The sequence below is a fragment of the Astyanax mexicanus genome, chromosome 9 (genome assembly GCF_023375975.1).
Source record: "Astyanax mexicanus isolate ESR-SI-001 chromosome 9, AstMex3_surface, whole genome shotgun sequence".
Classification (NCBI taxonomy): domain Eukaryota; kingdom Metazoa; phylum Chordata; class Actinopteri; order Characiformes; family Acestrorhamphidae; genus Astyanax; species Astyanax mexicanus.
In genome coordinates, this window is record NC_064416.1 from 14,025,246 (window position 1) to 14,046,615 (window position 21,370).

The 21,370-nt window shown below is 38.7% G+C and overlaps 1 protein-coding gene across 2 annotated transcripts in view; it reads right to left on the reverse strand.

Annotated features, from left to right (window-relative positions):
* Nucleotides 1-19,275, reverse strand: part of iqsec3b (IQ motif and Sec7 domain ArfGEF 3b) — a 48,977-nt gene extending 29,702 nt beyond the window's left edge. Inside the window, exons 1-2 of one of the 2 annotated variants that reach the window (XM_022679518.2) lie at nucleotides 18,446-19,274; nucleotides 12,569-12,643 (exon numbers count right to left, since the gene is read on the reverse strand). In XM_022679518.2, coding sequence (XP_022535239.2) covers nucleotides 12,569-12,643; nucleotides 18,446-18,888 — 518 coding nt within the window. In that variant the 5' untranslated portion in view covers nucleotides 18,889-19,274. Of the gene's footprint in view, nucleotides 1-12,568; nucleotides 12,644-18,445 lie in introns of both variants that reach the window. The other variant, XM_022679519.2, reaches the window with a different exon arrangement.
* Between the last annotated feature and the right edge of the window lie 2,095 nt (nucleotides 19,276-21,370).

Here is a 21,370-nt window from a genome sequence, read left to right on the forward strand (position 1 = left end):
ACAGTGACTTACCTCAAGTTTTGTATGAAATAATAATGGCAAAATAACCAAATAAATAGTGTGCCAAATTTATGAAATAGATTGCAACATCCAAAGCAATAAAGTATCTGATTGGATTTTTATACATTTTTTATACCTGTGTTATACATTTGTTATAGTCCCTATAAATATTAAAGTTTTTAAAACAGTAATTTTACCTTTGATTTTGTATGAAATAATAATGACAAAATAAATAATGTACCAAAATACATTTGTGCAAAATATTTATTACATGCATAAAAACTCCAACAATTACACAAAAATACCCTTAAAGCTACACAGTATTTAGCAAAACTAATCTAAAAATACAAAACAGACTGCTTTTAAAACAGAATACCACTTTTAGCTCGATATTAATTGTTTTATCACTTCAACAATGATAACAGTATTATCTTATGCAATATGGTATAGCACACTCCTTGACCAAATATCCAGCTATAATTCTTAATCTGATGTCTTGTCTTGTTTCGTAATGTCAGGGAAAAAAATGACTGTTGCACAATAACATTGAAACATGTTCTGAAATATTAAATATAACAAATGAAACCATCTCTCGCTTATAAATAATTGTGTTCTTACATTTTCCTGCAGGCTAAATTCTTTCCTGCTCAGTTCCAATGGCAGCTGTTATTGTTTTTGGATAATACACTGTCCAGTCCTGTGGGAGGGAAACTAGCAGGTTCTAGCATGTTTACGACAGAGTGAGGGTCTGAAAAGCTTTTCATGATCCAAAAACAAAACAACCAAAACACCAAAGCAAACATTGTTTTTTACTCATTACTGACAACCAAACTGCAACAGATCATTTTTTGCCATGGTATTTGAATTTTCCTGGTTTCTGATCATATTAAGTATAAATCACTCAATCACTCAGCATCAAATCACTTCATATTTACTTGAAAGTATTGCAGGTAGTTACTTCTATGATTTTCTGATTCCAGATATTTGGGAATTGGCTCCAAAGCTCAAGGATTAATTCCTCACAGAGATGTTCTGAGTTTGCCTGCTTCCAGTGCATCAATAAATAGTGACGTGAGAAAAATATTTTAAGCAATATAATATATATTTTTTATTTTTCATGGTTTACAGTTTCAAAATAGCAAAAAATAAAGAGAGAGAAAAAAAGTAACAGCCCCTTAGGCAAATATCACAGTCTGTAAACACTTTCTGTAGCAGCGAAAACTCGTTTTATTCTTGCTTAGTGGATTTTAAACCATTCTACTTTGTACGAGGCTTTTAGTTCAGTGAGATTTTTGTCTTGTCTTGTTGCACTGAGGTCTATGTACAGATGTTTGATGATGTTGGGGGACTGTGAGGGCAGGGGATTTGACCCTTCAGCTTCCGCTTGCATCTCCTGGGGTAGTCTATTATGGATTTTGAGGTATGGTTAGGATAGAGATGCACCCAATGAGAATGAAATTTGATTTTTGGGTAAAAAACAAACTAAATGAGACATTTGGTTAAAGGCCAATACTAAGCACTGTCATTAATAATTTTATTGTTTGTTTTGAATCATTTGTTATTTTCACTTAAAAGTCGTCCAAACCTGATCTTTTTCACCATATGTGACACAGATGTGTAATTTGTGTGGCAGTGTGAACACACAGAATTAAACATTTTTACTTTTGATTTGGGCCACTTCAATATGTGCTACAATACATATCCATTTTGTGGCTTTGCAACTTGTGGCTAAGTACAAACAGCCAGATCAGAAATCATTCTACTTTTACATCAAGAAGAAGGAAAAGAAGCATTAAAGAGAAAGGGCTGAATAATTTAGACTGTCGAATGTGCATTCCTACTACATCATTATCCGTAGAACCACCTTATTTTCATCTTCAGCTTTGGTGCATTGTTTGTTTCCAGAATTCGCACAACTATAATTTAATCAATTCTTTCCTCTACCAGTAAAATGTTTGATGTGCCTCTGGCTGCAAGACAAGCCCAAAGCATGACACACCCACCCTCAAGTTTAACAGCTGGAGAGGTGTTTTTATCCTGAAATTCTCATAACATTCTGTTTTAACTTCATCACTCCACATGACTTAAGCATTAGCTTCTTTAAAAAACAGAGTGCTTATAACGCTTTAAAAAATTGCATCATCTGGCCTTTGCTAACACTGACTTTAAATGAGAACATGAGACAGTGTTTGCAAAGGTGACTACAGTATCAGAATGACAAGGGCATATTTTAAACAAGGATCAGGTACCTCAGGGAGGAAGTCGGTTGAAAGTGGACACCTAAACAGAGGACAACTGCCCGAATTAAGAACTTTATAAAAATGGAACACACAGAGCTGACACCGCCGTAGTCAGATCAGTGCATTATTGACTTGTCTAGATTTAGAAAGCATCTGTAACCAAAGCCAGAGCTAAAAACCACATGGCCTGTATCAATGAATGGAAAAAGAACAAAATGTGGAGCAGTGGAGATGCAATAAGCCCTGATGAGCTGTCTATTAATCCTCTTTTTATATCAGGATGTGTATATCAGAGAGCCAAATAAAGCCTTCAGCCCACACAGCCTGCTTCCAACTGTTCAGCGTTCCTGTGGGTCTGTGGGTTTAGCTTTATGAAGCATGGTCCATTCAAGACCACAACTAAACCACAACAAAAAGACTGCTGTTGCTTCTCCAACGACTATTAATTGCTGCTCCACTTTGGGAATTATGCTTTTCATATTACTGTAGACTGGTTTAAAACATCTTCAGTACACAGCTCCTTTAAATGATACAAAATCGAATAATATAACCTAAGAGTGATCTTGGTGTGTTAATGTCATCTATCTGCAGAGGCGGAGAGACGGCATAGTCATAGTTTTAGAGAATCCAAGTGGTGTTGACGCGATTCTTTCTTACTCAAAGTTACTAAAGCCTGCTAGACTAGTTAAACAATATATGTCATTAAATGTAAAACTAAATGTAAAGAAGATAACGTTAGTGACAAGTTTTATTCTTTTCTCTCACTCAATGTTACTAGAGCCTGCTAGAGTAGTTAAACAAGTCTCGTTTTTAGTAATTTTATCTCACTTGCATTTAGCAAACAAGTTAGTTTTTCCTTCTAGTCAATTTCACCTTAAACACTGAGGTAGTTAAATTCAACGCAGTACCAGTAAATCAAGCTACATTTTTTAAATGTATATAATAAATATAATGTCTTTTCTGACACTGAGGTTGGAAGTGTGTGAGAATCACAGCCAAGTGAATGTTTGCATTACAAGTATACCGTTGTTGTGTTATGGACATTAATGTTACTGTTAATTCTGAATGTATTTTTAGTAATGACAGATTGATTTTTCCTAGTAAAAATACAGCATTAGTTCTCCAAAAATCTCTTTCTTACCTGAACAAAATCTGTAGTTGTAACTGAAATGTTCGTAAATTAATCAATATTAAAAGAATCAAATCAATTTTGGGACCTTGTGAATCAGAATTTGATTGATTCTATATCTCAGTGGTGATGACAAACCCTATCGGCCTATAAGATCAGTGTTTTTTTTCTTTTAAAACTACGCTATGAGTTGGTTTCTTGGACAAAGATTAAGATATTTTACTTTCAATGGTAAAATCTCAATTCCTTCCACATTCTGTTTAGTTCAAGATTAGGCTTAATCTTGTCTGGGAACCTCTAGAAGAAACAATAAATGAGCAGTTGTCCTAATACTTTTGTCCATATAGTGTAAAAATATCAAATGCAGCTGAGTCATTTCCACATCCTGGTGTGCCTATGGATAGTGCTGCTCCAGAATATCCTGTAGTCTATTCTATTTAAATGACCTTGTTGATAATATCCATCCATCTACCTGCTGGCAGTCCATTTTCTCCTATCAGCATTTCCAGCCATAATTGTCTTTTCCAGTGAAGCTTCTTCTCATAATTCTTCCAGGATAAGACAGATTCACCTGCATATCCTGGGAATCCTGTGAGAGGTGAATATTGATTTGATCAAGGAAGCACTGGTTTCTCTTTTCTGTCCAGAGTACTCTCAAAAGACTTGTTCAGCTTCCACAAAGTACCACAGCCTAGACAGTTCTGATCCTCACAGAGAGAAGTCATTATATTTGAAGATCTTTTAAAGTTCCTTTATCCTTGTTCTGCCAGATACCAGCATGTGTCCTATTTCCTGACTGCTGCATCATTTGATGTTAATAATTGATCAATGCAGATAAATACTGCCCACCACTTCCATTATTTTTACATTATACGGCCGAAGGTTTGTGGACATCTCTTTTAGAGAATGCATTCGTCTAATTGAGGTTGCAATCATTGATGTGACAAATGTGCAAGTAGAGTCGCACACAAACACAGCTTGTATAATCCTGTAGATAAGTACTGCCAATAGAATAGGACTCTCTGAAGCAGATAAATGTGAATCTATTGGCATCTATTTACCTGATGTCTGGCATGGGATATAAAGTGGGTATAAAGCCCCCCAGCATTGATATGTGGAGTGCAGTTGAGCTGAACTGTATTCTATGGAATGATAAACCAGTACTTGACTTCAATAGCACTCTTGTCACTGAATGTAATCAAATCCTCACAGCAATGCTCCATTCAAATCTAGTAGCAAGCCTTTCCTGTACAGTAGAAAAGGTTACTCCCACAAACACATGGTCAACTCTTTCAATTTCTGAATTAAGGGAACATTAAATTAACAGGTATTCCAATACTTTAGTCCATATAGTGTGTATTAACCCTCCTGTCGTGTTCACCTCCTGTCCCTTACTTTAGTGTTCCCAGTCAAATTTGACCGGCCAGTTTTAACTGTTCTTAAATTAGCACAGAAATCATTTTTCACCACCAAATTTTTATACAACATTTTTTAGATGTGAACAATGTCTCAAAGCAGTGTTTAACCTGAATTTATAGAGTTATACATAAGATAACTGCAGTGAAAGTACAAATAGGCACTGAAAATGTATTAAAAAATAAATAAATAAATAAATAAATACATTTAAAAACCAAAGACAAAACTCAACATGAATGTGTGTGTGTGTGTGTGTGTGAGTGTGTGTTTGAATTCATGCACATGAGTGGCATGTGACATACATAGGCATCACATTTGCAGCACCTCAGGCTTGTTTTGTTTTCTCTATGGGCACAGAGCTCACATGGGTTTTCCCATGTATACCTGCATATTCCAGGCATAGCTGCTCCTGTATAATTAGTAGTATAATTCCCTCAATGAACTCTGGTAAAAAGGATTGGAAGCTGAACTTGATGTCATCCACATGAGATACCAACGCATAACGTGTTGGCCCTGGAGTCAGGGCATAACAGACACCTGTCTAGGCTGGGTGAAAATATGATGCATTGTATCATCAGGAAGTTGGTTCACGTGGGAGGATCAGGACATAAGCACGGAAAAGAGATGTGTACCCGCAAAAGACATTGTTCAATCTGAAGTGTGTGTGTGAGTGAGTGAGTGAGTGAGTGAGTTGGGGTGGTGTGTATGGGGATGTTTTGTGTCTGATGAATTAATATATTCTGGATACCCATTCATTTCCTATGGCGGTCACTTTTGACCGGGAACACCACAGGTGTAACAAGGTTGAATAGAACACTCAAAATTCAATGGAAGAGGTGATCCTCACTTTTATGTGTTCAAGTGCATAGTGTGGAGGATATCATAAGGCCTTGAGGCAATCAGATGTAAAACACAATATTTATGAGTGTTTTAAGTTGTAAATCTGTCAGATTTGACCCGAACACGACAGGAGGGTTAAACCTGTATCGAAGTATTTAGCTACAGAATCTACTGCTGCTTAAGTGGAAATTAGCAGGTTCTTTAAGTCCTTTAAGCTGTGAGGTGGGGCCTTCATGAACATCACTAAAAAAGAATAAAATAAATTTTACAATATAAAATTCTTCCTAACTTATATAATACACTTATTTATCCTTATCTGTCCTTATTCGGGCTAGTACTAATATTGTCTACATATTCTTCAGAAGTGATTTGTTAGAAGGGTCACCTCAGCAAATTACTGCACAACCTCACGTCCACTTTTTCAAAATCTCCAGATAGTCAATGTGTACGAAATTAACCAGTTTCAAATATGTCAGTTTATTTTCTCTTTTACCAATAACATTTTTCCTGACTGTTAATTTTCAATACAACTCAGTTCATCACTACTCCACAAGATTCTCAAATAACCTCTGTGCTGCTTTTTTAGAACATTAATAAGACAGTTTGCACTTTCTCACAGAGGGCCTTTAACATAGAACTGCCTACCAACTCATTTAAAATCTGCACTAGCATTGTTAGTTTCTAAAACAGCTGAAATGTATTTACTCTCACTGTAACCAATCCAAATACTAAGTATGTACAGTATTTGTTTATATTCTTGTGATTATGTATATTAAGTAACTACATATTATTATTACTATTTATATAATTTTTCTTTTCCTTTTCTTTTTTTCTGAGTCTCTTTTAAACTTTTCTTGTAGTAAAGTACTTTGTGCAAGCCTCTTTTAGGCTTTTTTTACTTTCCCTGTAGTTATATTTTGTTCATTTGTTTACTTAATGGTACATTCTATTTGTGCAAATAAATAAATAAATAAAAAAACTTGGGTGTCCGTGACCCTGCCGCCGATTTACTATTTGTCTTTCTTGGAGCATTTCTGATAAGAACTGACCATTGCACACCAGGAACATCTCACAAGACCTGCCTGATGTTTTGGAGAAGTTCTGACCCAGTCATCTAGCTTTCACATAAACAGTTCAAAATGTTTCAGATTCGCTTGATCATTTCTCCCGCTTCCTTGCTGATTAATATTTAGATTCACCTCTTGACAGGTACCACAGGAGACAGATGACCAAAATTATCCCCCTCATCTGTCATTGATTTTAATTTTATGGCAGATCAGTGCATCTCTAATAATGATGCATACTAATTATAAATTCAGCATGCTCTGTAGACCAAAACCAGCCAAACTCTGCATTACTGGCACAAATTACCCAGCACTTCTATCAATGTCTCTATTACTGATGATACAGATGAGCATGAGTTCTCCCCCTAGGATACATTCAGATAAATGTGCAGTGGAGCTTGAGTACCTCAAACTGAAGTGAGGGCCGGTTAGTAAACTGAAGAAGTGTATGGATTATGTATAATCGGTCCTTCGACTGTTGGCGTGACCAATTTGTCAGCAGACCAGCAGTTAAAAAAAAAGCATTGCTGAGACCAAGCTCTCCTCCATCAATATGCAAACAGAGAATCTCTTAAGCCCTATTCTCATGGGATTAGTTTTACCTAGGGAGGTGGAGTGATGTAATTTTACCTCAGGATGTTAGCATGGGATCAGAAATCATGGTATATGGAATACATGGAATGAGATGGGAGTGGCTACTCGATTTATGCAGTCATCTCCTTCAAAATTGTGTGGAGCACCAATCCATATAATTCAGTTACAGTAATAATGACATTTTTATGTGAGAATTAGCAGCTACACATTCATAACACATATGTGGGCTAAAGGCTATGCTACTCAATAGATTAGAATGCCTTGCCTAAAGCTGCAAGAAACATGGCGCCTCTTAGCTTATTTTCTGGATTTTAGTCTTGCACACCACACAAAACCAGTGGTGTGTGACAGATTTGAATGACCTAAAGTATCAGTGTCATGAACAATAAAATAAAACACCTCCTCGAGCTCAACAACACATCAGAAAAGCCCAGAAAATTTTATTTTACAGGATAGTCTATATATTTTTATAACTAACATAACTGACATTTGAACTGGACTAAATTACTGAGAACAATTTACTTTACTTACTTTCTCACCTGCCCAGGTAAAACTAATCCTTTCCAAACAGGGCTTTACCTCTAAAACTGTGCAATAACTCAGCACTGCAGAGCTACAAACCCCTACTAAAGTTAATTACAGTTAATCTAGTCTGTTCCAGAACATCCCACCACCACAGCTTCTCAGCAGCAGCAGCAGCAGCAGCGCTACACTTCCGAGAGTCACATCTGAGATGTGAATGACCTACATTTACAGTCTTTTAATCTAAACTGAATCAGAACCCTCTGCATCCACAGAGTTAATTAACACAGCTTAATTACTGCGTGCCAAGCTGAGCATCTCTGCTGTTGGTTCAACACGCTCGTGGTAGAAATGTTTCCTCAACTGAGGCTTTCTGTCAAATTTCACAGAAATGTAAAGGAGCTGAAGTGCACATGTGAAAAAGTGAATGAAGTCTAAAAAAAAATAATAATTGGCTTAACAAAACTAAAAACTAAAGCCATGACATTAAAATGTGTAGGTCCCCCTAATGCCACAGATCTGACCTGTAATGGGATGGGTTCCACAAGAGTCTCTGAAGGTGTCCTGTGGTACCTGCTACCAAGACTGACATAGGCAGCAGATCCATAAAGCACTGCAAGTTGTGAGATGGGCCTTGGGTGCACATAACATAAAAAGTTAAGGAATAAAAGGCAGTGGCAGTGGGTGCTCAGTGGTTAAAGCATTGGGCCATCAATAACAAAGTTGTGAGTTTGATACCTAGGGTTGGGGTGCTGCCAATAGATCTCCCCAGATTTCATATGCGTCTAAAACCTAATTCTTAGTTTTCACTCCTTTACCCTCAGAAGTATCACATGTCACATTTTGTCTAATGCTATTTCCCCTAAGCAATTAGAAGAAACACCTGTGAAAAAGTTGATCCCAAAATAAAACCTAAGCGGGAGCAATAACATTTTCTATCACAGTTTGGCAGTTGGCAAATAATTATGCTTGCCTCTAACAAAACACAGTTTTTAAACCACTGTGAAAACACTAAAAAAAACAACTGAAAACATAGGGGGAAACTATAGTATTCTCCCTGGTACAAATCAAGTCTGCTTGAGAAATCAGGCAAGGAAGGCCTGCTGTGTGGACTGCTGTTGCTGGAAAATGAGCTATACTTAGGTCTATTTTGGCCGTTACACTTTAAAGATGTGCTGCTACTTCACTTTGTTTTTGTAAAAAATTGCTTTGAGGTGTTGAGATGCAAGTTTTACATTTTTGTCAACTTACTGCACTTAAATTGCTCATATACACTGCCTGACCAAAAAAAAAGTCACACAATAATATTTCATTGTACCACCTTTAGCTTTGATTGCGGCATGCATTCACTGTGGCATTGTTTTGATAAGCTTCTGCAATGTTACAAGACTTATTTCAATCCAGTGTTGGATTAATTTTTCACCAAGATCTTGCAGCATTGATGATGGTAGAGTCTGACCACTGCACAAAGTCTTCTCCATCCAGCACATCCCAAAGATTCTCAATGAGGTTTAGGTAGTCAGCTGACCTCATTCTTTCAGCACATACTGTTGCTAAACCTAAACCTGCAGAACAACTGCAGCATCAACCTCACATCATCTGCTTAGTTAAATCCAGGTGGCGACTTTTTTTTTGGACAGGCAGTGTACATACCCTGAACATACATACACAAATTGCTCATACACTGGACTTCATATTTAACTAATACACAACATACTGTACTATAAAGGTACATTGAATACACTGTATGCAGTATATTTATTCTGTATAATAAGAGCAGACTGCAACTATTCTGCATTCTAGGTTACATGCTGCATGGTATAAAATATTAAAAACATTCATATAATAATCTCATATTTCATATATTTTTTTAACCAATTTTGAACATTTCTAAATCAGTATATGTTTAATCATAATAATAGTAATAAAAACAACTACATTTGTTTGACACATCTGCCTATTCCTCAATGCAACAAAAATATGCCCGTTTCTTTTTTGGGAAACAACAGCGGTGTTCTATTGCCAAAGGCTCTACGACTGCATAACGAGAGTCTGGAGTGTCTGGAGTGTCTGTTTCTATGTGTTCTGTGAAGACAGGAGAACGCAGGGCTAGAGCATTTCACTGTTCACCGACAAAATCCCCCAAACCAGAAACATCACAATTCTGTCCCACTCTCCTCCCCATCCACACACACAAACACACATAGACTTACATAATTCCCTACATTACAAAGCCATTGTGAGAGTGTCATGAGAGCGAGCGTCTCCGTGCTGAGATGAGAGTGCATGTTTAAATCATGAGAGTTTAAGTCTGGGCTTTTTTCTCTGCAAAACAACTCAGCTGAACCTCCTAAACACTCCGCTTTTCCTCCGGCCCTTTGCTCTCTGAGAGGGGACTTTTTTAACAACACAGAATCATACACACACACACACACACTGTGCTGACTGGGCACTCAGTCAGCACAATAGTCAGTAAGCAGGTCACTCTAATACCTTAAACTCACACACACGAGGTGGAGAAGGGAACACAGCATGAGCTGCCCTTCACACACCACGTCCTCGCTGGCACCAGGCTGAAACTGCAGAGCACCGGTTCTTTACTATTCACAAATCACAGTTCTATACTATTACATATTATAGACCATATGCTACTGCCATACACCCAACCATAGAATTCATGAATCATATGAAACTGAATTCTTTTCATTATTATAAATAATCACAGCAGGACCAGCAGAACAGACCTTTCCAAGGCTGCTGCGCTGAAGAAAAGCAGAATATGGGGAATATAGTAAGAGCAAGAACACAATAGAAGCCAGATTACAAGTGAACAGTCACCATTCTTGGCGTTATGCTCTGGATGTGCACTAACAGTCACAAAGTTACAACAGTTCTCTGACAGTGATCTAATAACAAAACTTCTATAAACCACAAAGATGAATAATAAAGAGAAGAACAGAATAAATAAAGCAGAAATTCAATCACTTTGAAGCATCTTTTTATGATATTACTTCTTGTTCTATTTCAGGAGCTGTAATATTAGTGCGCTTATCATCGTCAGTCAGAGCAGCAGATTGCGTGGTGAGATTTGTTTGGTGGGATATAGCTACTCAGACAACAGACAATCCACAGATCATAAACAGCATGTTCTTTTGATCTTATTAAAAAAAAAAAGAGTATAACTTTTTATATGGGTAATTTTCACCCACACTGACTGGGATTCAGAGGCATTAATACACAGATGGGAGAAATCTTAATGAGTATAATCTACAGAGATATCTGATATATGATAAAATGTAGATTCACAATATAAGATATTAGAAGATATTTATATTATATTCAACATAAGGGTTTTAAAAATTACAACTTTACAGGAGAAGTAAAAAACTTTTAATTTTAAACTGTAAAAATGTGTTAATTACATGTGTTTACTAATACCATTCCAATCTGATCTGATCTTTGTGTTAAAAATAAAAAAAATAATTCAGACATACAGTTTACATACAATTTGAAATTCTCCACTGATTTATTTAGTTTATTACTGATTTATATTGTTTAATATCTGACTATGATACTTACATAAATCTTATATACACAGCTCTGGACAAAAATAAGAGACCACTTTAAAATTATGAGTTTCCTTATTTTACCAAATTGGAAACCTCTGGAATATAATCAAGAGGAAGATATATGATCACATGTCATCAAACCAAGCTGAACTGCTTACATTTGTGTACCAGGAGTGGCATAAAGTTATCCAAATGCAGTGTGTATGACTGGTGGAGGAGACTGGTGGACAAGAACATTCATGAAAACTGTGATTATGTTATATATATATATATATATATCACAGTATTGTGGTATAACTGTTATCTTGGCCAATGTATCATGATAATATTGTATAATGATAATACTGTGATTCACACCCCTTCTGTGCAACATATATAACTTTCTATATGTATCATATTCTGTACTAATAATTTAAACATGGTGTGGCCTGTTCTTGACCAATCCTAGTTTATTTTGTAGACACCTATTTCAGTGGTTTACCAGTGTGACAGTAACATTAATCCACACCGCTTCATGTTAGCACATTTATAATAGAGTGTTTGGAGTCTCTTATCCTCTGCTTGTGTTTAAAGTGGCAGAAGTGTTTAATTTGGGTAATTTTACCCTTATTTGTGCCTTGTTTATTCCCAAGACTGTACAAAGAAGCATTTAAGAAGCAGCAAAGGATCCAGAAAGTCAGCGTCTATATATAGCTCATACACACCACCACTTCTTCAACATCAGTTTGACACTGTCCAGAGAGACCTACACTCTCTCAGCATTCAGTGCCTGAGTGCTTCACTATACTTCTCCACTTGAGTAACACTCTCTGTCTCTCTCTCTCTCTCTACAAACAGGCATGCACACACTCTCTCTCTCTCTCTCTCTCTCTCTCTCTCTCTCTCTCTCTCACTCCACCTAATATTCTCCTACCTAAGTATGCACTCCCGATCTCCTGCTCCTCACCTGAGTACTACAGCTCTCCTTTCACCTCCAAGACTTTTACAGTCTGTCAGACAGAGGCAGCCAGACGGACTCTGCTTCATACCATATTCACAGCCTTAACTGACCTTCATCTTCATCCTCTCCTCCTCCTATTTTTCCTTTCTGCCATCCCTCCATCTTGCCTCTCTGTTTCTCTCTCCTCCTTATTAATTAAGTCCACTGCTGACTTGAATCACTTCAAAAGGAAAAGGCTTGTAGCATCTCCTTACCTGGAGCAACCAATAGGATCCCCCTCAGGAGCTTCTGGGGCGGGGCAGCAGAACTGGTGCAGAACAGTCTGACTCCTGCGGAAGAAAAGGCGAATATGCAAATTAATTTGAGCGATTTACAGTACATTAATCACATGGCATCATTCTGATTCATTACTTAACAATTCACTGATTCAGTGATTCATTATGCCGCACACATCCCATATACAGTACATATAAATTCTGCTGCTAAGGGGGCTAAAGCATATTAACAAAGGGCAGCATAATATACTGTACCATGCTTTGTTTCTGACATAAGCTTTTCCACACACACTGTGATGAATTATATCAATTATGCTGTTAAACAAGCATTTAAGTGTTGAGCATGAAAGTGACTATACACTACATGTCCCTGTAAAAAGTACTGCCAATAGAATAGGACCAGAATGTTGGATGGGCTACAGGGTATAAATCCCCCCAGCTATCAATAACCACCAGCTTTTAATTCAAATCATTTGTGATGTCATTAAAAATTAACACATTTAAATATTATATCCACTTATTTGATGGATAACTCCTTCCAGTCAAACTAAAGTTACAAAGGTTGACTCATCAGTGAAAAAACATAGCATATACAGCTCAGGAAAAATATAAAGCTAAGAGAACACTTCAGTTTCTGAATCAGTTTTTTCTGATTTTGCTATTTATAGGTATTGAGTTTGAGTAAGTTTGAGTAAAATGAACATTGTTGTTTTATTCTATAAACTACGGACAACATTTCTCTCAAATTCCAAATAAAAATATTGCCATTTAGACATTAATCACAGTTTTCATGCATCTTGGCATGTTCTCCTCCACCAGGCTTACACACTGCTTTTGGATAACTTTATGCCACTCCTGCTGCAAAAAATCAAGCAGTTCAGCTTGGTTTGATGGCTGTGATAATCCATCTTCCTCTTGATTATATTCCAGAGGTTTTTAATTTGGTAAAATCAAAGAAATACATAATTTTTAGGTGGTCTCTTATTTTTTCCAGAGCTGTATATACAATATAATGAAAAAAATGATAATGAGCCTTTTAGGGTTGCTTGTTAGAGAATTCTGTAGCAATACACTTTATCTATGTCCAATGAAAAACACAGTAACTTTACAGGAACCTTCTTAACTTTCAATAAATATCAATGAAAAAGAGTTTAATTTAGGTCATTTCAGTAGTGACTGATACCCATGCACTGCAATAGATGATACTAGACTTTTTATGTTCTTTCACGTATTCTGTTATAATGAATAAATTCAGTTGTCGAATATTTGGTGTGTCCCTAGTTTAAAGGGCCATGTTCACTGGTTCTTGCTTGAATAAAGCAGTAATGCTCATTTTTACTCAAGAAAAGCCTAGACAAACCAGCTGCCCAAAGCTGCCATTGACGCTTTATTATGATTAAGACAGCTGAACCATAAGGCCATGACTTTAACATCAGCCTGACAGACTGCAGGCCTGGCACTGCACAGCCCTAATATCTCTACAGCTCAAATCCTACTGAGAAACATCAACACACACTCACACACTCACACACACACATTAGCACACACACAATGAGTGTTTTTCTTCCCTGAGGGAAATTAAATGTTAGGAGGGGACTTAATAAAGCAAAACAAATTTTCCCAGTTAGCAAGAAAAGCAACAAAACTGGGCAATCTCCTATTTACACACACGCTGACACACACCCAGAGCACTGTACAAATGGTACAAATGCAGTGTGAGAGGTGCACTGGAGCACAAGTGCTTCTAAGAGGAATAGCATTTCTTTCTCTTTACACACACACACTCACACATGCACACAGATTTGTATTCCTGTCTTTGTGGGTCATCTCCATTGACCTCTATTGCTATTGCCATGTTTAAACTATGCTGATCTGCAACTAACCCCAGCCTAACCCTTTAAATCTGTAACAACCCAGAAATCTCTGGCTTTTTCACATTTCCAAATGAAAAGCTTTTCATATCTAATAAAACAAACAAATCGTGGTGGCCGGCCAAAAGCCCTCGCGTCCTCGCATGAACATCAAAACGTCCACGTTCCAATCTTCCCGGGCACACTGGGTGTCCACACAGAGCTAAATACTCACACACAGACACACAATCTCTATCTGTGGAGTGGATTAGGATGCAGCTGGCAGATCAGCTCTACAAGCTCTATGGGAATTTCACTTAATGCTCCACTTTATGCACAATGTGCTGCACTGTACGTTCGTGTGTTGGCATGCACGTGTGTGTATGTGCATGTGTGTGAGTATTTCTGAGCACTTGCACATACACTTGGGTATAAGCAGTGGTAGACGGTGCCTTTGAAGCTCAGGGTCACACTGCATTAAGGCTCTAATAAGTCACTACATCTGGCAGGTCAGAGTTTACTACTGTAACAAACACGGCTGTCCAATCAGGCTGACACCTCACTAATACACGCAACATGCTTTTGAAATCAGCCTTTCTGTTTCTACACTATGCACAGTGCAGCATGGATTTACATGAACTGAACAGGTTTAAGAGGACATCATTTATAATGGCATCTTTGTCATTGTGACACTGGGGCAGAATACTGCAACTGCACTATGTAACTTTGGTTGAGCTGCAGGAGAGCTCTCTTCAGGACTGGGTTACTCTGCCTAACTCAAATCATATTTGTGCAAAATTCTGTTTTTCACTTCAGACGCTGCTTTTGTATCTCTTAGCTTGTCAACAAATGCATGTGTTTATCTGTCCATGTGCTCTGACAAAAGACAAAAGGGTAAAAATATTGAACTAAAAAAATCAATAAAATTATAGGGGAGGGCAATATAGACCTAAAATAACATTACAAAATTTTATGTAAATACGGTGACAGTAAATACATTTCATTTACACACAAAAAAAGGAAAGCTTAACAGTGGGGAAACAGCAGTTTTCTTTCCAGCAAAACCAGTTAAGTTAACTCATTAAATTTATAAGGAGACTGCTTGCTGGATGACTAGGAGTTTTAATAATGCAGCATCTCTTTACAGATAAAGTCCCACTCTTTAACATACAGCCAATCAGCTTACTGGTAAGACAGATAGAGAAGAGGGCTCATATAGTCAAGAAAGTCCAAACAACTGATGACAAACACACAATTAAATACAACATATGCAAATTTATACTGTATATACTGGGTGGACATTTTGCAGTTTGAGAAAGTTCTGGGACGATTGTGAAAATTGAGTCTGGAGCCCTGACTATTGGTTGACTATCATCACTCCAGAAAACCATCATTCCAGGGATCACAGTTCCATTGCTCCACGGCTAACAGGTTGTGTGCTCGAAAATCAAATAGGCACATAAAATGTCCACATCAGTATTAGCAGGGCCAGACCCAGCTTTACAGAACAACTACAGTTCTTACTTTCTGTGTGCTATGTTTTTACTTTACCCCAAAAAACATTTAAATAGTTTACAAATGTAAAATGTAATGAAATTGTCCTCTGTAAACTCAACTAAAAAGTTGAGTTTACAGAGGACAATTTCATTACATTTTACATGCAATCATTAGAAGGGCTGTCTGCAAACATATATTTGGACATTTTAGTATTTGCTCCAGCTTTGCATTGTATTTAGGTCTATTTTAGCCATAACTCTAGATTCTTAGGAAACTTTATAATATGTTTTCAACCTTTGCGCCAAAGTCGTGCCATTAAGTAAGCTGTACTCATGCCCCACTCTCACTAATATCTAACTTTAACAACTTAGAGGAAAGCACCAGAAAACACAAGAGACAGCGGTAGATCAGTGGAAGAATGATGGCAGTTGTGTAAAGAGATTACTAAGAGATTTTTTGTGTATTCATAACTCATGAGGCAGCACCAAAGCCAGCAGAGCTTAAAACATTTACATGCTTCCATCTCCCTCTGCGCATTCATCCTCTCGACAGGTTACAACCTGCAGGACAATACAAACGCTAACAGCACTGAGGATACACACATAAACCCCCTCTCTCTCTCTCTCCCCCTCTCTATCTCTCTTTCTCTCTACCTCTTTCACATCTACCTCTCTCACACACACACTGCCAGCTGCGCTACACAGTCGAGGATGGGTTTTTAAACTTTAGAAGATTTGTAAGATTATGACTGAACTGCAGTGACATCTGAATTATTCCCAAAATACAATTTCGCTCACTGTTACACTGTATGACCAGTAAGGTCAACCTGTCCAATGGTCAAATTTCACAATTCTCCTAAAATGATTTACTTTTATTTTGACTGACCACTAAACAAGAGGAAAACAAACTTTAAATTTAACAGTGATCGATAAGTGAAGGGTGACAGTGTGTTACATGGTCACATGCTGTCATGTGTTAATTATTGGAGTGAAATTATTACCTTTTTGCAATATTAATTCTGCAGTGCAATATTTGTAATGCAGTTGATCTAAAAATGTTCAAATGTAATAGAATAGATGCTTGAAAGCCTCAGGGTACAATAAGCAGTGGATGTAACGGGTTAATGAGTCATAGCCGTTTATTCTGCTCATTTAGAAACAGTGCAGTAATAAGCAGCAGCTGAAACTGTACAAAACAACTGACTCTTAAAGTGCCCCTGTTAAACTGAATTAATACCTAAACCCAACATAAAGCTCCAGAAACCACAGGCCAATCAATGCTGACATACTGGTGTAGCTCTACTGGTCCAGCACATGTATAGATGCAGCTTCCCTGGTCATGATCTATTGGGATAGATCTCCTGGTCCAACTCGGTAGTATAGAAACATTGATCCTGTTCTACTGGTACAGCTTTAGTGGTCCAGAACTACTAGTATAGCTACACTGGCCCAGATCTACTGGTATGCTTAACTGGTCCAGCGCTACTTCTCCAGTTCTACGGTTGTAGTTCTACTTGTTTATATCTATTGGTATAAACATACTGGCCCAGCCCTACTGATCGATCAATACTAGCATAGCTCTACTGGTCCAGCTCCACTTGTCCTCTTTTACTGATCCAGCTCTACTGCTAAAACTCTACTGGACCTGTTCTACTGCTATAGCTCTAATGGACCTGTTCTACTGCTATAGCTCTACTGGAATATATCTACTGGTCCAGCTTTACTGCTATAACTCTACTGGATCTGTTCTACTGCTACAGCTCTACTGGAATAGATCTACTGGTCCAGCTCCACTGGTCCTCTTCTACTGGTCCAGCTCTACTGTTATAATAACTCTACTGGACCTGATCTACAGTAATACTCCTACTGGACCTGCTCTACTGCTCTAGTGCTACTTGAATAGACCTACTGGTCCAGCTCCCTTGGTCCTGTTGTACTTGTCCAGCTCTACTGGAATAGATCTACCAATCCAGATCCACTGGTCTGGCCCTACTGGTCCAGCTCCACTGCTATAACTCTACTATACCTGCTCTACTGCTATAACTCTACTGGTCCAGCTCTACTGGAATAGATCCACTGGTCCAGCTCCACTGGTTTGGCTCTCCTGGACTTGATCTTCTAGTCCAGTTTCACTAGTATGGCTCTACTGGTCCAGGTCTACAGGTGTAGCTCTACTGATCCAGCTCCACTGGTCTTGTTCATCTACTGCTCCTCATCTATGATTATACAGTTTTGCAGCTCCAGCTGTACCTCCACAGCTCCACTGGTCAAGTGTGAGCCCTGGGTGTAAGCAGCATGGCTGGGCTTTAGGAGCAGAAGATCTGCGCAGGAGGAAAGACTCGCTGCTGATTGAATTATTGATTAGTAGTTCCACATCAGCGCGCGCACACGGTAACGGGTGTGTTATGTAATCTCAATGGCGCGCGGTGCGCCTGAACTCCGCGCGGCGTTAATAAAGGTGGCTAATGTGACACTTCAGCTCGAGGGACTCGTTAAAGCGCTTGACTTACTCGGAGCTGCGCGGGATGCCCACGGCTCTGCACAGCGTGCCCGCGCTCTGCGGGACGAGCGAGCGGCAGCACGGCTCTCGCGCGTCCTCTGGGCTGGAGTCCGGGCTGGTGCTGGCGGGCACGGCGGGCACGAGCTGCATGTCCTGCGGGGAGTGCTGCTGCTGCTGCTGCTGGGGGGGCTGAGCCGGAGCCGCTGCGTGGTGCTGAGCCGCGCGGGGCAGGCTGGAGGTGCGGGGGGGCGGGGGTGGGTGGTGTCGTGGGGGGTGTCGGTGCGTCGAGTCCCGGAGCTGCCGGTTCTCCACGAGCAGATCCCCGAGCCTGCGCTCGAGCGCGTCGATCCGGTGCCGCTGGGTCTGGATGAGGCTCTGCTGGTTCTGCACGATCGCGGTGAGCTCCTTCAGGTACAGGATCGCCTGCAGCGGGTTCTCCAGCAGGCTCGACATGGCGGGAGCGCGCGGACCGCGGGACAACCGAGCGGAGAGCGGGAGCGCGAGCACAGCGCGGCGGAGGAGCGAGGCACCTAGTGATGCTGCGCTCAGCCTGGACTGAGGGGAGGGGGGAGAGAGAGAGAGAGAGAGAGAGAGAGAGAGAGAGAGAGAGAGCGAGATGAAGAGAGAGAGAGAGAGAGAGAGAGAGAGAGAGAGAGAGAGAGAGAGAGAGAGAGAGAGAGAGATGAAGAAAGAGAGAGGTGGATAGAGAGATGGAGAGAAAGAGATGGAGAAAGAGAGATGGTGGAGAGAGAGAGAGATGATGATGGAGAGTCTCTCTCCTCCTCCTCCTCCTCGTTCCCGGAGCGCGCGCCGCTAACGCAGCTAACGCGAAGATGTCAAAACAGTGGAATAAAAGAGGAGGAGCCCTGTCTGAAGTGACGTCAGGACGCACAGCATGGCACGCAAAAAAAGATTTAAACTTCAGTTTTGAAACATAAACAAGCAGCAGAACAAACAAACCTTTGAACATATTAGAGATAATAAATGAAAATATCATAGAATCAAATTAATTATTAATAATGATAAGATGATTAGACCATACTTAAAAAAAAACTATATGTGGAATAGGTACTGAAGCTGCAAACATCCCACTTCACAAGTTACTCAAAGGAATTTCATTCATACAAAGGGTATGTTTTGGTATCATGTTCCCACAGGAACACCTACCCCCCCCCCCCCCCCCCCCCCCCCCACGAGTCAGGCTAGTGTTAAAAGTTTGACTCAACAGCAATCCATCAATATTATCAAATAAATAATGTTCCATACTCATGCATTAGGATTCATGGACTCACCCACTCTGACTTGCAACCGCCACTGCAGAATTGTGGAGGGAGCGTCACAGTGTTGTTGATCAATCAGAAACAAGACATTTGTGTGTCATGAATATTCATTCCCACCCACTCCTCTACTGAACTAAATCAGTCTAAAACAGGAGCACCGGAGCACTTTTTTTTCATAAATATCGGTTCGCAGAGCATTCGCAGGGGATTTCATCCCCTCCCTCTGTTCCTGGGGGCAAGTTGTGGAGCAATTATTTATTATTGTCCATTGTGATGGGGAGGTGAAATTAGATTTTATTTTATTTTATGTTAGAATGTTATTTTACCACTCACTTACCATCTGATTGATATTGGTTCAATGACACAGTCAAATCATATACAATACTCCAACACTCAGGACTGAGGCTTGCTCACATGTTTTTTTGGGACTGACAAAGTGAGTGACTGACACAGTTAATGAGAGCGTGTCACAGAAAACATACTTATTGTTTTGTCTCTAAAACTCAGTTATGAATCTGATTAATTATTTAAAACATATAAACTGATTTCCTTAAAAAAAGCAAAGTACGTTAAGCGAACTCAAAAAATTAGAACTTAAGTAACACCCTGATCTGAGTACAAACCTACACAATGTGCCAGTAGGTTTATATGTTTCTCTACCCTAGGGAGTCTTATTCTTTTATTAATAATGCTCTACAGGGAGGTGTGTGTGTATTTGTACATCTGTGTAAGAAATGTAAAGTAGCTAAATGCATTCTTACAGGCTATGTGTCCACAAACATTTAAACATTAAACAAAGTTCCCAGACAGGCATTAAACCTAGTCGTAAACTATATTTTGGAAAATCTCTATTTAAACTGCTATGTAGTCCAAGGCTAGACTTAATCCCTGTTTGGGAAACTGCCCTTATAGTGAATGCAAGTTTGTTCTCTTTCAGAAACTGTGCTTTATTAAACATTTATTTCTCTGCCTAAATTTTGTAAAGCCCAGCTGAATGTGCCCAAGGCATTAGTGCAGTCATAGCTCAAATCAGCTTCTTTATTCAGTGATATTTGTTAGACATTCTCCTAACATTTACCCTACAGCTGTCTTTCAGCTATCCTCAGGCCTAGCTCCTTAGCAAAAACACTGAATTTTAAAGCAAGGTATACAAAACTTTTGACAGGTGAGAAAACTCATATTGTGCTGATCATCTTCAAAAAAGTTATTTAGTACTACCATTGGATTAACATGTTTATGTTTCTGTTTTTTATTGTTTTTATTGTTTTTAATCTGTTATTTTATTTTCATTAGTTACTAAGTATTTATCTGCCAAAAGCCCTGGCAATATAATTAGCTGGTAATGGGAAGTGCACTAAAGTAACCTGTAATTTTTATTAATATTTACCTTTTTGTATAGTATCACTATAAACCTTAGCTTTGGTTGGATTTGTTCCCTTTTACAGACAGTTGACTATATAGAAAATTCTATATAGTGAATAGTGAAGAAGTCAATGAGTGACCCATTCCAAACACAGCTCTTGAGTTTTTTTTTTTTTTTACAGTAGTTTAGTTCATTTGAAACTGTGAAAAAAAAAAGTCTCAGAACCACAGCAATATTTCTCTTCTGCTTTCTCTCTCAGGACTTTCAAAACACCATCTGTGTTGCTCATCCA